Source organism: Zootoca vivipara, chromosome Z, assembly GCF_963506605.1.
Source record: "Zootoca vivipara chromosome Z, rZooViv1.1, whole genome shotgun sequence".
Classification (NCBI taxonomy): Eukaryota; Metazoa; Chordata; class Lepidosauria; order Squamata; family Lacertidae; genus Zootoca; species Zootoca vivipara.
Window position 1 is genome coordinate 27,468,226 of NC_083294.1, and position 18,889 is coordinate 27,487,114.

At 41.6% G+C, this 18,889-nt stretch overlaps 1 protein-coding gene across 1 annotated transcript in view; it reads left to right on the plus strand.

The window, feature by feature from the left end:
• SH3BGRL (SH3 domain binding glutamate rich protein like) overlaps positions 1-17,798 on the plus strand; it is a 37,960-nt gene extending 20,162 nt beyond the window's left edge. The window contains exons 2-4 of the mRNA XM_035133101.2: positions 6,645-6,830; positions 11,845-11,925; positions 14,352-17,798. Coding sequence (XP_034988992.1) covers positions 6,645-6,830; positions 11,845-11,925; positions 14,352-14,384 — 300 coding nt within the window. The 3' untranslated portion in view covers positions 14,385-17,798. The remainder of the gene's footprint in view (positions 1-6,644; positions 6,831-11,844; positions 11,926-14,351) is intronic.
• The last annotated feature ends 1,091 nt before the right edge of the window (positions 17,799-18,889 follow it).

Below are 18,889 nucleotides of genomic sequence, written 5' to 3' on the forward strand. Positions count from 1 at the left end.
TAGTGCAAGTTTACCACTTGCTTCTTTCAGTGGAATGTTGTGAAGGTCTGCGCAACCTGTATCTGGAAGTGAAGTGGCAATGGCAGAGGAAAAAACCAGCTTGTATTTATTAATGTTCTTTTTACGGAAGGAGAGTGAACTGTAATATTCCAGGGTGTTATGTTTATGGAGCCTTCAGGAAACTCTAAATCTAACTAAATACTCTTGTGGCACCGGTTGGCACGTAAAGATTGCCAAACTTCTTGTGAGATGAGCTTGTTTACTAATGCATCACAATATGCATCTGGTGAAGTAGTCTGTAGCTAACAAAAGTTTATGCAGCAGTAAATCTGGAAGTCTTTAAGGCAGGAGTGGGGAGCCTGTGACCTTCCATAGTGTTGGACTCAAACTGCCATAATCCCTAGTCGGCATAACCAGTAACACGGGATGTTGGGGATTCTAGTCAAGCAACATTCAGAGGGGCTCAGTTTCACCAGTCTTTGCTTTATGGTCTTTTTCACACTGTAGCTAAACAATGACTTGTCTATAACCATCAGGTTATGCACTTACTTTGTTTGAGCCATCTCTTCCAACAGCTCTAACTGAAGGGTTGTTCGTTTTACAAAAAAATATCTAAGGGCAAATTGGGTATATTCATGTCCTCCACAAACTATGTCTGAACCCAAGCCCTTTATGGGGACAAAAGGAAGCAACTGTCTCAACTGAATGATTTTGTACCTTGGTTAATCTATTTTTGGTTCAATAGGCTAACATGGCTAGTCTTCTGGAGGATTTGTTTAGGTGCCCTACATCATTTTTTACAGGGTCAGTTTCTTTGTAAGGAGAAAACTTTGGAGATTTGTGCCATGTTTATCTCATTTGATTTACAAATATACAAGTTGATGGGAAGGGAGGAGCAGGCATGCACCCGGGCCAGCAAAATTTTCCAAAAGCAGCTATAGTCTTCTAGGTCTCTCTTTCTGGCCTTTGAGATTCTTACCAGGTCACTCTTGTCCCAGCCACCCCTCCTTTCTCTGGGTCACACTCTCACTCGCCCTGCTTTGCATCCTTCTTGTGTGCCTTTGCCAGGCAGGATGGGTCTTTGAACTTCTTTGAACTGCCTCTTGCTTCCCTGGAGAGAGATGGGTTTGTGAGTGTTTATAGGCTACCGTAGGAAGCCAAGCCTACCATACAAAGCTAAAATTTGCATGTGTTACTCTGCCCACTTCTGTCCCTGGCCCTGCACACTATAAGCATGTGGCCCCCAGAACATTTCCCAGAAGAGAATGTGGCCCTTGGCTTGATAAAGGTCCCCGACTTTTCCAGAAAGTGAAAAAAGTTGCCTTTTCAAAAAGTGAAAACCCGAAAAACCCAGCTAGACTCAAGCAGCCACATCAAATTCCAGTTGCTACAGAGTTTCCTTTTATTTAGTTTACAGTAATGCTAGGAAATTCTGTGCCCTTTAGAAATAAAAGTTCTTGGCTTTCTTTGTTTGTGGCATGCAGGTTAACTTCTTGGCTGGTTTTGTGTTCGTTTTAGACTCTGAAAGCACAACTGTTGTTCTCAGCTGGGCACTTTCGCAGGGTGCTCTTTCGACTTGGAACGGTATGCGCATTCCTGGTGTTCTCTGGAATGTCAAAACGACATGCAGTTAGGACCTCCAGACTGCCTCAGTTCCCTGTGGATAAATTAATTTGACTTGGCAGCAGCCCATCTCTCCCTTGTTATCGCTCCACTGAAAAGCGGCTCTCTTCTTCTGAGTTTTATCAACAACAGTTCGGGCAAATTGAACGGACAGATCCTGTGGGCTGGCACCAAGGATGCCCTGTACAACTTAGTGGTATGCCAGAAACAATGAGTGTCATTCCTGGTTGTTGTTGTTGTTGTTTTAAAAAATACACCTTTGGTACAGCTCATATTGAAAACTAATCCATGGTTGCTACGGTAACCCTCTTCAAGGAAACCTTGGGAATTGTAGTTCTGTGAGGGTGCCGAGGGGGCTTACCTTCTGTTGGGTAATGAATCCATATATTTGTTTCCAAATGTGGGTTTTCTTTTGCTGCAGGATGTGAGATGATTGGGGACAGGATGACACACAAAGGATCTGTACTAGCTGTCTATAGGCTACAACATCAAATTCTTCCACTTAATACACAGTCTGGGACCAGCTTACCTTGCACCATGTATCCCTAGCCAATTTTTGTCTTCAATCAGAGAGGCACTATTGAGGGTGCCTTGCTTCTGCAAGAAACAGGATGTTTAGTGCATCTGTGCCTTGGTTGGGGAATTTGTTGCCTACCATATTTGTTTTTGCTCCATAGGACGCACCTGACCCTAGGACACACCTAGTTTTTAGAGGAGGAAAACAAGGAAAAAACATTTTGTGCGTCTTATGGAACAAAAAATATGGCAATTAATACAATACAGTGGAACTTCGGTTTATGAACACCTCGGTTTACGAATTTTCGGTTTACCAACGCCACGGACCCATCTGGAACGGATTAATTCACTTTCCATTACTTTCAATGAGAAAGTTCGCTTCAGTTTATGAAAGCTTCAGTTTATGAACAGACTTCCGGAACCAATTGTGTTCATAAACCGAGGTACCACTGTATAAAGCCAGCATTTTGTTCCAAATGCCTGCTTCTGATGTGTCTGGCTCAGTCCGTCAGTTACTTGTGAATCGTTGCCCAGAGGTTAAATTACTTTTGTGTTGTTTTTATGGATGTGTGATGATTAGCACCAAGATACAGTACCTTGTTTGTTTGTGGTATTTAGGTATATAAAGCAAGCAGAACAAATGATAACTTGTAGCTGGGACAGGTTGAGCTAGCCCTAGGCAGAGTAGTCCCAGCAGAGACCTGGCTGCACTTGATCCTGAACCCTGCCCTGCTGATCTGAAATGAGGGCAAAGCTGGGGTGAATTTATTTGTTCTGGCTTCTCAGTCTGCAGCTCTCCTAAGCATTCCTCAGGAAACAGGGCTGCTGATAGGCCTACCCAAAATAGCTTCATTGTGCTTCAGGGCTTTTCAGACCCTTTTGCACACTTCTGTGACTCTTTTTTTTTTAAAAAAATATTATTTTTATTGTTTTCCCGAATACAGGAAAAAAAGAAAAAAATAACAATAAATAAACAGATCCATCTATTACAAATTAATACATTTGTTACAATAATAATACAATCATCCAATACATACTAATGTTCTGCCAAACACGACTTCCTTCCTTCCCTTGGTTTTCACTTCTTTTTTCTAATTTTGTGCGCTTTCCCCATTTTATCCCTGTCTTTCTCTTAGATAGGTCTTATCTTATTTATAGACAGAGACATCTATTATTTATGTTGTAGGTTTTATGTTAGTCCTGTCAGTGTCTTCACATTTTTATAATATTCCTTTAAATAACCCACAAATTTACTCCAGTCCTTTTGAAACTTCTGGTCTTTTTGCTCCCTTATCCTTCCAGTCATCCTTGCCAACTCTGAGTACTCCATCAACTTAACCTGCCACTCGTCAACTGTTGGAATTTCTGTTGTTTTCCATCTTGGAGCTAATACCATTCTGGCCGCTGTGGTGGCATACATGAATAATCTTTGGTCATTCTTATTAATTTCACTTCCTATTAGCCCCAACAAAAAGGCTTCCGGTTTCTTAGGGAAAGTATATTTTAGCATCTTTTTTAATTCATTGTATATTAACTCCCAGAATGTTTTTACTTTTTCACACAGCACACCACACTTCCGTGACTCTTACCTGAGCCGTGGACACATCCTTTTAGGGCAGATGGGGTGCCAACCTGCCGTCTTATATCCAGTCCAAGAGACGGTACTGGTTGCCAGCCTATTATTCCCCCTTACCCTCCATGTCACCCTCAGTAGGTAGGAGAATGGAGACATAACTAGAGTTAGCTGGCTCTGTTGGTCATTGTCTCTGGCTCCCCCTACTACTACTGGGCTCCCCCCTACTACTGGGGTCCTTGCCTTTTGCCCTACCTACCATCACTATTCCCGAGTTCACTGCGTGACATGAATTTCTTTTTCTACTCTGTCTTGCTGTTGGTCTGATTTGTGTTCAAGAATCATTCTGTCTTGTGCCTGCTCTATAGCTGATTGGCACTCTAGAAGCGATCCTGCCGAGACTTAAAGCCCTCTCCTCCCCCACTCCCGCTGGAAGGACATTTTGCCAAATAAAGAATTTTAAAAAGCAGACAGAAAGTTGATGTGGGCTGTTGTGTGGGTTTTCTCCGTCCTCTAGAGAGTGATCTCATTTTAGCATGTTTATTACTCTTGCGTTTAGTAAGCAAAGCTTTTTAAAAAAACCTTTGAAATTGTCAAGCATTCCAAATATTCCAGAGAGCAGAATCATTTCTGGATTGTTTAATTAATTTTGAAAGTATCCCACAGTGTGACTGGCCATTGACATAGTCCCTTGTCAAAAGGTGTGGTTTTTTTTTTTTTTGGTTTTCTCTTTAAAGATCTGTTTTAATTTTCTCCTCTATGTCTGTTCTTTGACAGTGCAAGTTACATCCCCTTGCTTGCATGACCCTGTACATTCATATTTCCTTTCTGCAAAACAAAAAACAAAAAACTATGAGGATTAGTTAAGGCAGCCTTGCATTATAGCACTACCTTCATAGCCATAGGTGACAAGGAATTGTGTGCAGGCATGTTAGTAGGCTGGTGAAGGTTGGCTTAGACAATATTGTCTGTTGGACTTGCTCTACACGTGCAGCAGAATGAGGTGGTAGAATGGCTGTAGCCTTTCTGTGTGTGTGTGTGTGTGTGTGTGTGTGTGTGTGTGTGTGTGTGTGAAAATGCAACAAATACCTTCTAGCAGAGAGAAAACTAGGACATCAGAGAGGTCATTCTAGCCCAAGCCCTTTGCCTGTTGTGCTGGTTTTCTATTTTCAAGGAAGGAGCTGTAATGCCAAGGCAACATTCAGACTTGCAGTCTCAATTAGTCCAGTTCATTTCCCCATCTTGTTCTGCTGCATGCGTAGACCATGCCTCTGCCTTCATCCTTCATGTCACTGCAGTGTACATATCTCAGTGAGCAACCTACCAGAAGCTTCAGATGTAAGAATCAACTTGTATTTCTCCCTCTTGCTTCCCCTTTCAGCCTCTATACTCCAGCATGCCAAGGAGCTCAGCTACCATATTTGGAGCTTGTCTGCCTCTCTTCTGACCTCACATCTGCTCAGTGGAGGATTTGGGTGTTTTTACTTGTCCAAATATGGGAAAGCTGCTTGAAGAGTCCAGCATCTGGCCTGAATCGGAAGTAACACAGTGTTTGTTGTGCTGCTTTTCTTAACAGTAGTTTCATTAGCTTAAAGCCAGCCTCTTTTTTTATCTTACTTTCTAGTGACAGCAGATGGACAGATGTGCTGTCTGAATCCTACAGTTTCATTAAACCAACATAGGAAGCTGTCTTTATACTGAGTAAGACCACTGATCTATCTAGCCCAGTATTGTTTACACTGATGGGCAGCAGCTCTCCTGTCCCTACCTAGAGATTCCAAAAACTGAATCTGGGATCTTTTGCATGCAGAGCAGATGTTCAACTACTGAGCTTTTGGCCCTTCCTGTAAAGGAGTGTATCCTCCATTGTCTCTCAAGACAGATGGATGCCAATAACCCAGGATATTATCCAGTCATGAGTGAATAAATAATGTAGGTAACATTTGGGTGAGAAATGATAGTAACCATGGTTAGATGCTCCTGTAGGCCAGGAGTAGTTCGTTTTTTTATTTGTATGACAACCTATCCTTAGAAACATGCCTGTGCATTATGATTGGCCTTGGAGAACCTCCTCGTAGCCCCATAGCTGTCAACTTTCGGATTTGAAAATAAGGGATCAGCAGCCTCACCTGTCCCGGGGACAGTCTATGGTGTATCTAACAATCCAGGATAGCAGCGGGAAACGGCGCTGGAATAAGGGAATTTCCAGCAAAAAAAGGGAAGGTTGACAGCTGTGGCTTGGAATAAGGGAGTTTCCCGCAAAAAAAGGGGAGGGTTGACAGCTATGAGTCCCACCCATAATAGCAATTTGGTTGCTGGTCACCAGCTTAGGTTGGTATGCCAAATGTGCCCCTTCCTGGACAGGGATAGCTTGGCCACCGGGATTCATGCACTGATAACTTCACAATTGGATTGCTGCAATGCCTTCTTTGGGGGGCTTCCCTTGAGTCTGGTCCATAAGGTGTAGCTGGTGACCATGATGATGATTGCAGCACCCAGTCGTGTACATTATTGCACCTGTGCTGAGGGAACCTCAGTGCCTGACAATCAGTTACAGGGACATGTTCAATATATTGTTACTAATATATAAAGCCCTGAACGACTTGAGACCAGGTTACCTGAAAGTCTGCCTTTCCTTCTGTATAGACTTGCAAAATCACTTAGATTGCCTGGGGAGATTTTACTCCTGGTACCTCTCACTACAGAAGAGTATTATAGGGTGGTAAACCAAAAATGGGCATTTCCCACCACTGCCCCAGCATTGTGAGGCACTTCCTTCCGTTGCACATGAAACATCATCCATCAGTTGCTTCAGAATGTCTTGTAAAGACATACCTCTCCCCACCCCGACTTTCCCTGATCCATGAGATTTGATCCTGTTATTACTAAATTTCTATTCCTGCCTGATTCATATGTATATATTTTGTTCCAGATTAAAAAGGAACAGCAGGACGTGTGTGGCTTTTTGGAAGTCAACAAGATAGAGTTCGAGGAGAAGGACATTGCGGCCAATGAAGAGAACCGCAAATGGATGCGGGAGAACATCCCTGAAAACTGCCGGCCGACCAGTGGGAATCCTTTGCCCCCACGAATCTTTAATGACTGCCGGTACCTTGGGGTGAGAACCAGGCCTCTCTTACCTGCCTTTTGGAAGGATACAGTGGGAAATTCTCCTGTGCAAGCCCTGAAATTAGGGCAGAGAAAAAATCCTCCATCCTAGTCCAAAACTGAACATCCAATTTTCAGGAGCCAGATTTCGGTTGGGGGAGGGGATATTTTGACAGGGGGCAGCGGTTTCTTTTTCGTGTCCTCCTTTTTTGTACTTTGTATTAAAGGTTTGGCGAAGGAGTGTAGCTCTGTCGTAGAGCATCTGCTTTGCACACAGAAAGCCTTTGGTTCAATCCCTAGCAATCTCTAGGTAGTCAGTGTAAACAATGCTGATCTACATGGACCCATGATCTGACTCAGCATAAAACAGCTTCATATATAGATGGTTACAAATATAACAGTTACAAACAGGTTAAAAAGCCTGTCAATCTTCCAAGACCCCCAAAGGTTTTCTGATTAAATTTAAAACCATGTCGTCGTCTTCTCGGTGATCACTCATAGCCAAGTAAGATTGTCTTCCATGAACACGGTCTTAACATTGAGTCTGTAAGTGACTGTGGAGGCCAATTGGTTTCCAGGCGGGAGTTGATCACGGTGAGGATTTGCCAAGCGTGCATTCTCCTCTTAGCTCATTTCTCCCTTTTTGAGTTTGAGCGTCTTCAAAGTCCATGACAGCTTTGGTAAAGGCTGTTCTCCTTTTGGAGCGCTTGCAGGCCAGTGTTTCTCAATTGTTGGTGTTCTGTAGTACATTTTTTAAAAAATTGCCTTGTGAGAGTCTTTAAACCTCTTTTGTTGTCCACTGGTATTTCGCTTTCCATTCTTAAGTTGGGAATAGAGTAGTTGCTTTGGAAGACGATAATCAGGCATCTGAACAACATGACCAGTCCAACAAAGTTGATGTTGAAGAATCATTGCTTTGACACTGGTGATCTTTGCTTCATCCAGTACACTGGCATTAGTTAGCCTGTCTTCCCAGGAACCTTTTCAGGAGTTAAAACCATGTAATAAGTTGCCCAGTGTGTAAAAACCCTGCAGTATGCTCATATTCTAACCCCTTTCTCCTGTTTTCTTGTGGCTGATCTGGAGCTTTCTGTGTTACTCCCGTGGTACTCATAAGACAAGACTCTGCTTTAGGTGCCTGGCCTTTCTGACTTGAAGACATGCAAAATGTTTTGCCCTTAATGGCAGCTCCTTGGCTAACTTCACTTTGGTTCTCACATGTGACCTGCCTGAGATATGTGACCTTTGGTGGGGGAGGCTTTGCATTAAAGAGCTAGGCTGATTACATCACAGGGGGAACTGAAAAACCTCCCGCTGGCTCCATTAAACACTAGTATTTTCTCAACTGCAGTTGCAAAATTACTGCTTTCCTCTGTCACACTTGGCAATATAGAATCAACCTGACTGAATCCAGCAATGTGTTGTGTGTCGCTGGTGATGGTTAATTAATAATAATAATTGAAAGGAAATGGTGTATCTGGGTGGTCTATTTTTTGTTATCCTTTCCCTTCTAGGGGTAAGTCCACCAGCTGTCACTTAAAAACAGCAACTATACCTTACCAAAAGACATTATACTGTATTTGCTTAAGCAGTGTACAGGCTTGAACTTTCCCTGGCACAAATTGGATCCAGTCCCACTACAATGTGGAAATGTCTAGCTTCCCCTTTTGCTTTTGGCTTCCTGTTTGAGTTAACTTAGATTTTCATCATTTAAGACACAGAAAGTGTTGGGATTTACCAGTGTCATCCTATGCAATACCTACTCAGAAATAATTTCCATTCACTCCAGGCAAATCTGTACAGGATTGCAGCATCAATCTCCTCCCATGTTTTTATTCAAATTTTTCGTTTTTAAATAGGATGCTGATTATTATCATTTTTAAGAAAAAGAGTTCTGCTTCAAAAGATAAGATAGTTATTTGATGGGTTTTGTTTGTTTTCTTTAAAAAAAGATTTATACACCACCTAATTTTTTAAAAAAACAACAACCAAATCCTCTAACTGGTTCGCAGTTTTAAAAACTGGCAGTTTTAAAAACAAATATTGGGTAGATTTCAGGTGGTGTTGAAAACAGTACAGTGAAGGTGCCTATCCAGAGAATAGGGGAGTGTGCCACACTAAAAGACTGATTCATTACAAGCGCAGAAAAGTTACGGACAGATGCATAGCCTCTCATTTCTGTAGTACAACTCGATAGCAAAAAATTGAGATGCTCACGGTTGGCATCTTCCAGGGTGTCAGTTGGGCAGTGGGGGGTGAGGGGAACACCTGTGTCTTCTGCAAGTATCAGATGTTGGTCCAAATGTCAGTGAAGCCTAGTGGGCAATTATCCAGTCCTTTTAGAACCTGGAGGAGGAAGAAACAGAGTAGGAGTTTCAAGATGCATGTATTGCTGTTGCCATGGATACTGAGACCTACTGTCTTGGCACCATGTTCAAGCTATACTGTACATTGTTAATGTTAGAAATTTTGGAGCTTAATGCTGTATTTGGGAACTAGACGATTGCCAGACATTCTAATTCCCAGCCCGCACTAGATATGGCAACTTTTCAAGGAGGCTCTTCTCATGAAGGGTGGGTAAGAAATTAGAATATAATAATAAAAACTATTACACACACACACACACACACACACACACACACACACTTTAAACAAAATAATAAATAATAAAAAATCCTTCCAGTAGCACCTTAGAGACCAACTAAGTTTGTCATTGGTATGAGCTTTCGTGTGCATGCACACTTCTTCAGATACCTGCTTTTTTATATGCTCAAGTTAGTTTATAAAAATGCAACTTAGCAATTAAAGAAGGGGGGATCCTAAAAAACTGTAAGGTATCATCTTCACTTTATTTGTATGCTGTCTTTCCACAAAAGAATTATGCTTACAATAGCGGTGTGGAGCTTTTGTCAATGAAAACAGCAATACTGTACATCATAAAATCAACAATTGCAAGAACAATTTCATAATAACACCAACAATAAAAGGGTAGTGCATACGTTACAATAAAAAAACTGTTCAATCACATCCAAACAAACAAACAAACAAACCACACCCCAAGTTTTTTTAAAAAAAATATTGGCTAGGTTACATTTACGTAGGCAGTATACAAATATCACTTTCTCCTGAGGCTAATTGAAACGAGCAATCCTGTGATGTCGAAATACATCAATAAATCCAACTCACTGTCACTCCAAACTGGGGTGCCAACTTGAATAAAATAGAGGGGGGGTTGGTAAGCCCCGCCCTGTATAATCAGTCACATGACGCAGTGCATGGATGCCATTTAAATGGCAATGCCCATCAACTTTGGGGGCCCCCAGCCCACTCAAATATTTTATTGGTTTTTTTTGAAGATCCCTTGGCCCCTGAGAGTTGGCTCCTATGATTCCAAAGCCTTTCCAGACATGTGGGCTTTGTACCAATTTCTGAATGCCAGGAGTATATAACTAAGTTGCCTAAGGGGAGAGCATTCAACCATTATGGGGCCATTACCCCAAAGGCCCTCATTTGAGCAATGGGTGGCATTGCTTCCTGTATTGAGGGAACATGGAACTAAGGCTATGAAAATGATGTTAATAGGCAGGCAGGTTCCAGCAAACTTCCTGGAGGCATCTGGCTGTGAGAACAGAAAACTGAACAACCCTGTTTCCCCTATTTTAAGATGTAGTCATAAAATAAGCCATAGCAGGATTTTTAAGCATTCAGGGAATATAAGCAATACCCCCAAAATAAGGCATAGTGATAGGCGCAGCAGCAATGCCGGCCGCGGCAGGAGGTAAAAAATAAGACATCCCCTGAAAATAAGCCATAGTGAGGTTTTTTGTTTTTTTGTTTGGAGGAAAAATAAATATAAGACGGTGTCTTATTTTAGGAGAAACACGGTAGTTAGGCCTTTGATCAGTTCATACAAGATCTCAGGGTGTGGTCCAAAAAGCTAGTTGATATAATTTGCTGAAGCTGAGTGGGTTGGGATCTAGTCATTGTCCAAATTGGGAGACTGACTTGGGAGTCCATATATGTTGCCTTGAGTTCCAAGGAAGAAATTTAGAGGGAAAATATTAAAAGCACCAAAATGTTCAAAGCACTACACATATATTAAAAGATAATACAACCACTTGAAGCATAGCTGCCAAGTTATCCCTTATTTTAAGGGATTTTCCCTTATGCTGAATAGGCTTCCTCGCGAGAAAAGGGAAAACTTGGCAGCTATGACTTGAAGGCATGATAAAAAAAGAAAAAAAGGAATGAGGTGGAAAAAGGAACGGTAACAGCTTCTCCTTTATTGGCCAATAAGAGCCAGGTTGGTCTCTTGCTTAACATGATGCTCTTTCCAGGAGGCATGGAGTGCAGCTCCCAGCGGCCTTTGGGACCCTGGCTGATGGCACAGGCCAGAGTATGTTTCATTTTTGTTTTGTGGTCCTAGGGCAACTGGCAGTGGGAGTAGAGTGTTCTTTCTTGAAGGAAGGGGGGTAGCAACTCAATCAATCCCACCTACAAATGCAGCTAATGAAGAACAGGATACCGTGTCCTTCATAACCTGGGGCCCTAGTTATCTTAGAGAACACGTCTCCACGCATGAGCCCCCACCTACCATATCTCAAAGACTAGCCCAGGGTTCACTAGTCTTTTTAGATGTTGGGGTGAGTGCCTTCTGATTACTCCCCGCTCCTCCAGATCAGCCCCTCCTTGAGAGAGTGGGGAGGGGGGAGAGAGAAGAAGCACTTACGCAAACATTTTGCTTTTCCAAAGTGTAAACGTTGGAACCAGTAGTGTTAATCTGAGTCTTGAAAAGGATGTAGAGTTGAAAAAGGAAGTGGGTAGGAGTGTGGAGAAGAAGATAACCGTCTTCACAACCAAGGGGGCATTGAGCGAGAATGGTTTTTGCAAGTGTCAGGGGAAGACTTCAATGGGCTCTACTGTGCCCAAGGGTGCCATGTTGGTGACTCTTAGATTAGCCATTCTAACTTGATTGTTATTGCTGGAATGTTGATTCTCTTTCTGCTTTTTTTTTAATCTGAAAGAACTATGAAGATTTCTTCGAAGCTAGAGAGAATAATGCGGTATACGCCTTTTTAGGCTTGACTGCCCCACCTGGTTCCAAGGTATGTATAATTTCATCTTAATGCCTGCTTTTTTCAGACTGGTATTTGCATAAATATTTTCACTTCTTTAGAAAGACATCATATGGTTCTAAAGGAAGATTTCTACTTGCTTTCACAAAGTCAAGCTATGTGCTTTTGCAGAAAGCATCTACGGAGGATCACTATCCAGATAATGACTGCAGCATTAGGGGCACCTAACCCTCTGCACCATTGTCCCACTGAAAATCACCCCACCTCCAACACACACACACACACACACACACACACACACACACACACACAAACTGCTAATTGCACCAATGGTGCTGTGTATTGCTGGTATACCCTTGATGGGGCAGTATTGCAGGGAGGAAAGGGTTAAAGCTACCCCCCCTCTTTAGCCCTGATCCAGGTTGGCTGCTTTTTCTGGCAGAAATCCAGTTCTTACCATGAATCTGGTTCTTACCATAAAGTGTGGGAAAGAGAGGAGGTGGGTAGGGAAACAATCCACAAGAGGGGATAGGAGAGGGAGTCCTTAAAAATCAGAACTTGCTAAAGCGTTTGTTATAAAGGTGAATGTTAGCCATGAAATATCTGAACATTCTTGGAACATGCTGTCTCTTTGTAATAGACTTTTGCCTTAGGTAGTTTACAGACTTGTTTTCTGTAGCTGTCTAGGTTAGTTAAGCACTGGATTCCTGTGAGAGGTCTTGAAATGGAAAAATTCTTTTCTGATTTCAGTCAGATGAGATGGGATTAGCTTACCTGCTAGCATTCTTCTATGTAAACACGTTAGAAGACTCATTGATTCGCTATCAAGCGTTCACAGTGCTACATTTTCTCTCCAGCCCACCTTTTGATCTGATAAGTTGGTTCTTAAGGTTATTAGCTGTCATGCTTATTGACTCCTTGAAGGGGGGGGGGATTTGAAAATATCTAGCATTTGTATTGTGAATCATTGCTTTCTGTGTATGTGTGTGTTTTGGTTATATCTCTCGCACACAGAGAGACACACCCCAGTTTCCCTGAAAAGAAACTGTGTGGGATATATCTTGACTTTTCAAAACCTAGCTACTGAATTGCTGATTACAGGATTTGAGTATACACAAAAAATGTTCATGTGATGTCCTTGCAAACATACCTGAGAGCCAGGATTGGCCCTGCCAAGTACATATCTTCTGAAAACCTGGGTGGTTCTTTTTTACACACACACACACACACGTATAAATTTGCTTAAAACATACCCAAAGCAATAACTTAGTGCAAAATAAAAAAGTCATGGTTTATAAAATGGAAATATCTAGAAATGTGCTGGTTTAAAAACTCATCACCAACAACAGCAAAAAATGGAGTTCACAATCCAGGAAACACATAGGAAAGGAGCCTAGGAATGTAGCTGTTGAGCATCTCTAGGGAGGACATTCTGGGTTTGCTGTTGCACAAATTAGGTATCTGAAGAAGTGTGCATGCACACGAAAACTCATACCAAAATAAAAACTTAGTTGGTCTTTAAGGTGCTACTGAAGGAATTTTTTTATTGCACAAATTAGAATTTATTGCACAAATTAGAACTTAAGACTTTTGACAAATATAGGATAAAGAGACACTGAAACAGGTTCTTCCAGGGGTGCTAGTTCCTATTGGGACTAGTAGGGTGGTAGGAAGGTAAGCAGAGCTAGAACCAATGATAGCCAGAGCCCACTAATTTTAGCTTTGTACCCATCCTCCTCCTTCCTGCTGAGCTCTGCAAGGGGAAGACCAAGACTAAGGAGGAGGAAGCTGGCAGGCTTTGCCTGTAAGTAAGAAGTCAGGCAGGCAAGTGGGGGGTAGCTGAGAACGGACTGCAGTTGGTGGGGCAGTGTCCTGTCCACCCTAGTGGATCAGCCTCTGTTCAGATATGCTCTGAGCTCACCTTGAAACATGAACTTTCAGGCATTTAAGTGACTTGGGTTGCGATCCTAACCACAATGGGACTTGTTTCTGAGCAGACATGGTTAGGATCGCACGGCCAAGTACTAGCTGAAGCCCTGCCATCTTGCCCTTTTCCACTGGTTCCATGGCCTCCTACTGCCAGCCACTCCCTGCCCACTGTTGTTGCAGAAGACAGAAGCAGCAATGAGCAACAGAGCCAGTGTGAAAGGGGCAAGACTATGCCGTTCCAGCCCGTGTTTAAGCTAGTCTGCCTTTCATGTCCTATACACTCCCTGGCTAGCAATGTGCTAGCACACAGTGTCTCCTTGGGCCTGTGAGTGATAAGCTGAGATCAGTGGGAATTCTGCCATTTACACAATGTGGCTTTGTTATTTGCCCAAGTTGCGCCACAATTTTTCCTTTCTTGTCTGTCATCAAAACAAACACACGTGTCCAAGTTGTCATTGTTTTCTTTTAATAGTAATAACACCCTTGCATTTTGTTTATTCATGACGTTATTATTGTTGTTGTTCTAGGAGGCAGAAGCCCTGGCGAAGCAAGAAGCGTGAATATTTTCCCCTGTGCCTAAAGCCTTAAATGTTCTGCAAAGAGAAATTTCAACAGCTTTTTGATACAATAGCAAAATTATCTCTGCTTCAAGAATTCCGCCCCACCCCCTGTGCTGATTGCTGCACACGGCATCCCACTATACATGAATATAAAATGGAAAATGCCAAGTGAAAACTCAAACTTGCCATGAAGACAAAGGATGTCATTAAAGGAAGTGTTTAGAAATCATGATTTCCCCCCCACTTGTTCACCCAAGTAGTGCAATCTGCTTTTTGGCAATTGTGTATTTTTTATTGGTAAACATAAAAAACACCCCACCTTATTTTACTATTATTAATGCAAATCTGTAGTTATACAGTACTTGTAGATCCAACAGCTGAAACAACAGCAAATAATTCTGTTAATCAACGCCAGTGCCTCGAAAACATTACTGAAAAATAATGTTGGTGTCTCTTTAAATGTGATTTTTGAAATAAAAAAGTTAATATGTAGTGTAGTAATAGTTGTAGTTGCTTGCTGAGGTTAGGGTATTTCTTCATTTGTAGATGCATTTTGAAATTGTCTGCTGTAATTTTTAAAAATGCCTTATGATTCTCATTGGAGTGACCAATGTGAGGAATTCTCACAAACTCGAGGTTTGATTACATTATAATATATCTGCTTCTCAAGGACCTGAAAACGCCTACTTGTGCAAGATTTTAGTGCAGTCACGGTGAAAGGTGCATAACAAACCGTATTACAAATAAGCCAAAAAACCCACAAGAATCAAACCTGCTCTGGTCCTCATCTTCTGTAAAATTTGAAGCCTTTCATGCGGCGTTTTGCAAAAAAAACAAAAAACCATTCCACTGTGCTTGTGTATGTTTTAGAACTTGAAAAGCATAATCAAGTTATTGCTATTTGGAATAATAGTCATTCCGAGTAAATCTTCGCTGCTTTGTAGGAAGAGAGATACTGAAAGAAATGCCACATCTACAGATATGTCAGCGTGGATTTGCAATGCCATGAAGCTGCTTTCAGCAATCTTTGCCCATCATGTTGATTTTCATTTATTGCAATATTGAGCTGTTATCATGCAACAGGCAATAACCTCACCCAGAAAGCATTCTGGGGGGACTGATTCATCAAGGTCTCTAAGTTAGAAAGTAATATTGAAGACTGTGTGCCAAAGCTCTGATCCAGTGATAGCTTGGCATACACATTTTTCTACTGGCCACAATATACCCGTATCTGTTGTCCCCTTGTATATTGAACAAAGTTGCTTTCTAATCTGTTATCAAGTATCTTCTTTTCAAGCCCCCCCCCTTTAATTGGTGTGTTTATGACTGGGATTCATACCAATTTGCAGGACTGTCTACTGTATGCAAGCGCTCTGAGAATCAGGCTTCCTTTTTAGACATAGCGTAGCTTGTCACCATCTTATCATTTGTTAGACCTGGTTGAGGAGTTTGAGGAGTAAAGTCTCCATGCTTCAGAATATTTGAGAAGACAGTGGAGTTTAAGAGAGAAAGCAGTGATGTGACTTCTATGCTGACCTGTGTTTCCCCCCAATAGAAAATGTTGGATGCAATGTTTGAAGAAATGGGTGCAGCCCAAAAGCAGCTGTTGCCTTATTTTACAGGCTTTGTAATGTAAAAGAGTTGGAAGCACAGCAGCATATGGAGTAGCTTTCACTATTTGCTTTAGCCCAAATGCTGTTTCTGAACAGGTTTCTTAGTATGAGCTCTGTTTGGATTGGAAAATATGTTTCTTTCTCCCCTCTTCTGCATGGATTCTCCTTTCTGTCTTTTGGGATGTGATTACTATAGCTTGCGGTTACATCTGAATGAGAAAACTATGGGTTATTGCTTGCTTGCAAGTTATGGGTTGCAAACCTACTTCCATCCATAGTCTCAAATCATTGCTTAGAGGGTCTTGCTGTCCATTCTTTTCCTAATTATTCATACCATTGAAACAAGAAACCAGGACCACTTCCAGACAACTGCAGTTGGGATTCAGTTGCATGCCAGCAAATCTAGGCTACACCTTTAATGTGGATTTGGTACTCCTGAACAATAAACCTACTTCCCCCACTCTAAATGATTTTCTTTTGAAAGGATGTGATTGGAAAATGCACTGTAAAGTGTAGCATAACAGATGCTTGATGTGATGTAATGTAACGCCCCCCCCCAAAAAAAATACAGAATGAATACTTGACAACAGTGCACACCATATAACTTGCCCACAAACTTTGTGCAAACGAATCAGGTTTAATGCCCAATAAGTCACTTGTCTAGAAGTAACCTAGGAAATGGAAGCGTGACCAGTGCACAAGATAGAAGGAGGGTTACAGAAATCCATAGTATGTTCTTCATTTTCTGGGACTTAATCGGGATGAGGAACCTCAGGCCTGGGAAGCAAATGTACCTTACCTGTGGGATTCTTATCAAGTCACATCACCCTGCTTTATACCTATTTAGTGTTTTTGCCAGGATATAATGTGCCCTTAAGCTCTGATTGTGCTTCTTTCTTTCCTAGATGAACGATACGGAGGGATATGTGAGCAAATTAGCATTTGTTGTTCCACTTTTGCTTCTGTCATCACCCACCACTGGCATGCGGCCCCCAGAAGGTTGTCTAGAAGGTCATGTGGCCCTTTGGCTGAAGAAGGTTCCCCACTCCAGATTAATCATTCATGTTTCAACCAGAATAGGGATATATAGGCAGCAATTTTAATAACTGAAACAGGTGGCCTACACCCATGGGGACCTAATTCACACATTTTATTTGCCCATGTGTGCCCAAAGTAATGTAGGACTGCAGAAAGTAGGGCAAACCAATGCATGGCACTCCTGCATCTTGAAAAAGTAGGCAACCCCAGATGTACATTCAGCACCACTGTGAGAACTAAGCCAAAATCTCCTTTGTAAGCATTTGCCTTTAAACTGCTTTTTGAGACTTGGTAAAATTGAATTCTTTTGCTTTATATTTAAAACCTGAGATAATGTACTCTTTCCTCAAGTAAGGACTTACTTGTTTTTATTAATAATAATCAGGCTTGTCATTTTTAACAGACTTGGGTTTTTTTTAAATTAATGGCTGCCTTTCCTGTTTTTAATGGGGTTAAAAAAAATCCTTCTGTCCACTTCTGTGATCATTCTGGGTCCTGGATTAGGAAATCAAGTCACAAGATGTTCTGGTTCTCTCTCAATATATATATTTTTCATAAGAATTGCTGATTTCTTAGAAGGGTATTTTGTCTTTCTGCTAAGTTAGTCTTAATATTGGTAATCAACACACAGCAATGAAAATTGATTTTTTAAAAAATCTGTAGTAACAGCTGTACTTCTGCATCTTTCCGTTCACTCTGTTTTCTGTTACAGTAGTATGAATTTCATAATAAAGATTTCTACCTGACACACACACATACACAAGCTTTACTGGTGTCTTGTTTATTTGTAATATGCAACATGCTTCCGTGTTAGAGAGACTGTGGTCTTCAGCTTTTCCCTCTTTCCCTTTGCTCCAGCCTACAACAGGGTACCCCACTTCTACTCTGTTCTCTTATATTTAATCATGTATTCTAAAAGCAAACAGAAACGAAGCCCAAATGGGCCACTGACAAACAAGAGGGAAATATTGGCAAGTACTGAAAAACCCTGAGATCTGCTAAACTTAGTATCCACCAAAAGAGTCACAAAATCTTAGCTGATAGAGAGGTAGATGATGTTGGGAGGAGAATGGCTTGCAGTAAATGCACAAGAGAGTTCTGGTTTAGGAAGTGATGATGAACAGCAGCATTTTGGCCCAAACTACATGTGACATTACATACATATTTTTGTATTCAATACACATTAAAATAATAATAATCACAAAGCAGCCCCAGGGTAGTGGTGATAATTACTAGGGTCATAATAGTTGAGATTTGACCCTTTCATAGGCACAAAGCTTTCTTATACCTAGTCACACAAATGGTCCATCTACACTGGCCAGCAGTGGCTCTTCAAAGTTTCAAGCAGGGAACATTCCCACCTGGAGATGGAACCAGGGACCTTCTCTATGCAAGCCAACCCACACCTGCAGCCTACTTTCCTCTATCTAAAATGAAATGCCACAAATAAATGACAAATGAGGAAGGACACATACCCAGGCCCCTTTTCATCTGAACCCCAAACCATCCTGAAGCTCTTGTCTTAATTCTGTGGGCTGTATCGTGTTGTGTATCATGCAGTCTTCAATAAAATAATGTTTATTTCTGTTTGTTTGAAATAGTTCTATGAACTGCCACATTGGGTATACTGTGTTTGAATAGTTAAAACGATGGAATTCGCTCACACATGAAGCAGCAATGTCTATCAATTTGGTTGGCTTTAAAAGAGAAATTAGACACATTCATGGAGGGTAAGGCTAACATGGCTGCTGAGCATGGTAGCTATGCTCTGCCTCCATAGTCGGAGGCAGGATGTTTGTGAATACTGTTTCTGGAAACCACAGGAGATTGCATTCAGATCCTACTTGTGGGCTT